Source organism: Berghia stephanieae, chromosome 6 (genome assembly GCF_034508935.2).
Source record: "Berghia stephanieae isolate SIO BIC M18660-M18661 chromosome 6, UCSD_Bste_1.3, whole genome shotgun sequence".
In the NCBI taxonomy this organism is placed as follows: Eukaryota; Metazoa; Mollusca; class Gastropoda; order Nudibranchia; family Aeolidiidae; genus Berghia; species Berghia stephanieae.
In genome coordinates this window covers 22,497,644-22,503,400 of record NC_088365.1, presented here as the reverse complement: position 1 = coordinate 22,503,400, position 5,757 = coordinate 22,497,644, and the positions used below count along the sequence as shown (strand labels likewise).

The 5,757-nt window shown below is 36.8% G+C and overlaps 1 protein-coding gene across 3 annotated transcripts in view; it reads left to right on the top strand.

Moving 5' to 3' along the window:
* LOC144975652 (uncharacterized) overlaps positions 1-5,330 on the top strand; it is a 44,690-nt gene extending 39,360 nt beyond the window's left edge. For all 3 annotated transcript variants that reach the window (XM_078919838.1, XM_078919837.1, XM_078919836.1), the window contains exons 4-6: positions 493-622; positions 1,727-1,906; positions 3,363-5,330. In XM_078919838.1, coding sequence (XP_078775964.1) covers positions 493-622; positions 1,727-1,906; positions 3,363-3,505 — 453 coding nt within the window. In that variant the 3' untranslated portion in view covers positions 3,506-5,330. The remainder of the gene's footprint in view (positions 1-492; positions 623-1,726; positions 1,907-3,362) is intronic.
* Positions 5,331-5,757: the final 427 nt, after the last annotated feature.

Genomic DNA, 5,757 nt, shown 5'->3' with positions numbered 1-5,757 from the left:
ATAGATGTATTCTTTTCCAACAACAGCCCTCTTTACATTAAATAATTAACGTTTTACAATAATATTATTTGAAGAGACGTATGCTGTTGATAAACTTCTTCTTGTTTGTATTAATCGATTATTATTTTACAAAATGACTTTAATAGAGGAAAAAAAACCCCATAAAATCTGTGAATCATGCAATTCCAAGCAAAAAAATTGAAGCAGAAGTAAAAACAAATAGAAGCAAAAAAATCAGCCTTTTATAGAGACACTTTTTTTTATTCTGGCAGATTTTTTCATTGTATTGATTTCATCTAATGAAAGAAATACAATGAGACAATCTGCCAGAATAAAGTGTCTCTATAAAAGGCTGATGTTTGTTCTTCTATTTGGTTTTATTTCTGCTTCATTTAGCCATTATTACGGTCCACATCATTTCAAATATATATATATATATATATATATATATATATATATATATATATATATATATAACACTTTGATTCACAGAAAGCATTAACATGCAATTCAAAACGGCCCTCCCAAATGTGCACGTCAGAACGTTACGTCACCTTACAAGTTCTCAAAGAGAGGCTGAACAATAACAGAGGCTACGACTTTGAGATAAAAATAGAGCAGAGTGAGTATTTTTCATGGACAGTGCCTACTTATAATTATTCGCACCCCCTTACTTTACAATAGCTCAAACTTTTGTGTAAGAAATGATATAATAACGAACTTACAGAACCTTTTCCGCTAGAAACAGGAGTAAGACATGTTTGCACTCTTTCTCTCTCTCATTTCTTTTTAATACTTATCATCATTTATAGGGAATGAGATTAGCGGAAGAGTAGCGTCCCTTGATTGGACGTCACCCATCGTCTGTGACGTCACCGGCGGAAACGTGATTGAGAGAGAACGTCATGTTGGTTGTGCGCATGCGTCTATCGTCCTCCAACATGACGTTCTCTCTCAATCACGTTTCCGCCGGTGACGTCACAGACGATGGGTGACGTCCAATCAAGGGACGCTACTCTTCCGCTAATCTCATTCCCTCTATAAGAAAACAATATGGACAAAACTATGTAATGACTCGCAATAACATCTACAAATTAAATTATTTAGATTTTGCCAGTGATATCGGTCTTATCGCAGACACAAGAGACAACGACATGAGGCCACAAGCGTGCTACAAGCATAGATATTGTATTCATTGCTAAAAGGAATGCAGCAATAGTCGGACTAAGATTCCTGATTCAAAGGAATGTAAGACGATGCTAACAAGTGAAACAATGCCGGAAATAATGAATGGCTCCTCTGTGACCTCTTGTTGCTATGCCCGTCAAGCTATTGCGGCTATGTGGTCAAGTGGTATGACACTCGCTTTCGGAGCGGAAGGTCCTGGGTTCGAGCCTCGCGCTCGTCGCATAGTTGAGTCCTTGGAAAAGGCTCTTTACTCACATTCTCTCACCGTACTCAGGTGTAAAATGAGTACCTGGCCGTTAATAGCGTTGTCTTTGTCCGAATAACTGTAATATCGCCTAACAGGCGTCATGTCCCGTCCTACATGTTCAATGTTGCTGTTGGCCAGGGACCCCTTGTAAAGCGCTTTGAGCACATTTAGTGGATATTGCTCTATATAAAACTCAATTTTATTTATTTATTATTAATGTTTCTTAAACTATTGCCTTTCGTGTAATCTCCTTCAAAATCAAACGAATGCATTGACGTCTTTTTGTTAAAGGTTCCAGTGTAACGGAAGAGGGCGTGGTGTTTGCTTCCATCGGCTTTGTCGTTGGAATCATCTGTGGCGTTGTCCTTATTCTCATCTTCATTGCCCTCGCCGTCTATTGCTGCTGTAGGAAGAAGAGCGGCGCTTCCACGACGAAACATTCAATGTCCGCCGACCAAGTTCAACCATCAGGTATTTTTTTTTTTTTTTTACATGGATTAACTTATCGACGACATATGATGACATACATGGGGCATTCTGTGAGCGGTTGACCTTGAATCTACTTTCTTTTATGGCAACTGTTCAAACTTCGGAAATTTATTTTTAATATTTAAATCAGCATTCTGATTAGTTGGGAGAAAAACGGAAGTAAGACAAAAAATGCTAGCAATTAATTGTCCGCAAAACGTCTCATTGGACGCCCCCATAAGATATGAAGAAAGTGTGTTACTCATACAAGAATTAGAACTACAAACCACTTTATTGCATTGTCAAATCATCGCGCTTATAAGTTACTCTTACGCAAAAACAAAAGTAATTTTTTTTTCAATATATTTACACTCCCCTAATCGAACACTCTTCTTAATCTAGAACGTTTATTCAAATTCCCGAAAAATGTTGACTAAGCGAAGTGAACTCGATATCAGATGCCTTTGTCCCAGGGAATTAATCGCTTGAACATTTGACGAAATTGCATGAATCCCTGTGCCTACTTCGTTTATGATTAGTTTATTCTATGTTGTTTTTTTTAAATTCATAGTATCTTGACAAACTTTTGTTTGGCCAAAAGCTTTTTCTTCGCCGACTAGCGTTATGTTCAACTGACACATTGAAGGTTCGGTCCAAAGAGACGAAAACTAACTCCATCCTTGTGATTGTAAAAAAAGGATTCTTTGAATAATGTGTCATCATCTAGCTATATGTGTGTGTGTGTGGGGGGGGGGGGGGGGGGGTTTCTCCTTGTTTGAAAACTTAAGTTGTTAGTGCATCATTGATTTTTAGTTTTAGAATAGTACTGTAGAAGAAAAAAAATTGAGCTTTTATATAGCGCAATATCCACTAAATGTGCTTAAGGGGTCCTTGGCCAACAGTAACATTTAATATTTAGGGCGGGACATGACGCCTATTAGGCGCCTATTTAGGGCGGGACATGACGCCTATTAGGCGATGTTATAATTTTTTTCGGACAGAGACATCGCTGTTAACGGTCAGGTACTCATTTTACACCTGAGTACGGTGAGAGAATGTGAGTAAAGAGCCTTCTGCCTTCTCCAAGGACTCAACTATGCGCCGAGCGAGGCTCGAACCCAGGACCTTCCGATCCGAAAGCGAGTGTCATACCACTAGACCACATAGCCGCACGAGAAAAACAAGAAAACTTCATATAACTTTGAGATTGGTCTGTTTTGCATAACGTTTAAGTACAGAGTATGAAAAAAAATTGAAAGTATAAACAAAATGAAATTAGGAAAAATTATTGATGTTGAAAATACAAGATCCTAGGAACGAAAACAAATAAACAAAAAAAACCTTATAAAAGGAAAAAAAAATAAAATAAATAAAACAAAAATAAAAACAAAAAAGCCTAAATTTCTGTATCATTATCAAATTGTTGGAAAGAGACATTTTCCGTCTTCTCTCCTTTCAGCACCGCCACTGATGGAAGGAGAAGATAATTCAGCCCCAGCTATGCATCTATACCCGCATCTACAACTTCAACAAGAAACACCCATGCTAGACCCGCCACCTCCTTACGAGCACCCGCCATCTTACAGTCCCCAGCACTCGTGATTCGGGAAGCCTGGCAACTACGTACATCATTGTACACAGAATGACAGAGGATAGATTGTCAAATCTCCCTTGTGGTGAGATATTTGGAAAAGTGATACTGAGCACAGTCGAATTTATTTTTAAGATATTGTTTATCTGCCATGGGGTTTCAATACTTAATGCAGAAGAGGTTCTTTTATTTTCATGTTGTGTTAATCGCAATTATATTTTTGTACTTTATTGTGCATTGTTCACGCTTTACAAAGGGCTGGTCCCTGAAAATATGGATTTACATGTCAAAATGATTTAACTTACATAGACAATAATGTTATTGAGTCGACAGACACTTATTTGTAGATCTGATAACCCAAATGCTTATGGGCTCATTCTTGTCATGGAAATACTTTCAAACCACTGCAAAATATTGTCATCACAACAACGTCAAAACAAGCCCATACGGGTGTCCGGCTATAGGGAATGAGATTAGCGGAAGAGTAGCGTCCCTTGATTGGACCTCACCGGGGGAAAAGTTATTAGAGAGAGAACGTCATGTTGGTTGTGCGCATGCGTCTCTCGTCCTCGCTTCCGGTGAAAGCGGCATGAGACACTTCACCGAAAGTGAGGACGAGAGAGACGCATGCGCATAACCATTTTGACGTTCTCTCTGTAAGGTGACGTCCAATCAAGGGACGCTACTCTTCAGCTAATCTCATTCCCTATTAGACCTACAAATAAGTGCACGTTGTATTGAGTACCAAGATTGTGATCTTTGTGTATAAGTGCAGTATGAACTAAAAGTGACTCATATGTCAAATAATTCAAAAGACAACAAAATATTATCAGTTATAAACATGTTTTATATTGTAAAGTAGTTCTTAAACTTTGCGAAGACATTTTGTATTTTATTCGTTAGTTAAATGATAGGTAGGTATTTCAAGATAATGAGACTGGCTAATCATTGTTAAAGGTTATCGAATTTTGGTACTTGATATTGTAAATAAAAAATACAACCATTAACGAAATAAAATTAGCTATAACATTAACTTTTATTACTAAATTATTTGCAAAAGGAACATTCTTTCTAGTAACAATTACTCAAAAATTAAACATCGTCGACAGCCAAACAGGTAGATTCCTTGCCAGCTACTAGTACCAGAGAAAATTCTATGCTTATACTTTACTTTTCTGTTGTTTTTTTTCTCCAAATGATGAATGCTCTCGGTTGTTTACTTTTTAACCCAGTCTTTTTAACAAATGATATATTCTTATCTCACTCGAATAAAAAAAAATAATACAGAATTTTTTTTAATATAGTATATTTTGTAAAATAAAGTGTATTCAGGGGAGAGAAGCCATACTACTCCGTGTCTTTAAAAACAAAAATACGGTTATCGCACTTAGACTCTTAGTTATTATTTCAATCAAAACGGATTCCACACATCCATCAAAACTACATGTGACATTATATTGCCATTGTCTTCTTAGCATTAATAAAAGAATTTATACAATACTTAGATATCAAAGAGGCACAATGGTATGGAAGGTAGAATTGAACCAAAAATGATATAGGGCTGGTAGCTACCAAACGCCCATACCCGCTGTGCGAAACATTAAACCAATTTCAATTATACCAATTTAAATTATACCTAAATAGTAAGACAACCATTCCGATGAGTTAGTTTCACGTGTAAAGCTTCATTTGCCGTGGCTAACAATGGTATTGGTAGGCTCGTCCGTCTATAGATAGATAACCACCGTTATGAAAGTGTTTCACACTTCCCAATAATTTGTATTTGCTAGATATAATTTTGCGAATGATTTAAATCCAAATAAAATCGTAAGAATTGAGAGTCCAAGAAGCGGTGTTAATCCCGATCGCTAGTCATTTGTTTATTTATTTATTTTTAATTGAAAGAAAAGATAACTTACTTTGTTTTTTTTTTGGGTTTTTTTGTTTTTTTTTGAGCGGAAGGGGCTTGGGGGGGGGGGGGGGGGGGCGGTTAGTAATAAGAGATAATATAACTGAACGGTGAGTAGGGATTATATAGAATAATATAATATAGTTTGTGAAGAATGCATGAGCGTTAATTCTAAGACTCAAATAAATCGGAGTTGTTCCAAAGCTCTGAGTCTGAGGCAGGAAACAAATCACATCTTTCTGGAAAAGCTACAGATAAATTTCTTGCCTTTTGGCTTTGTTCGGTATATTATGCGCTCTGCGCTTGCGGAGAGATTTGTGATATTCAACTCATAGAATTAAATGTCAGGGTGAT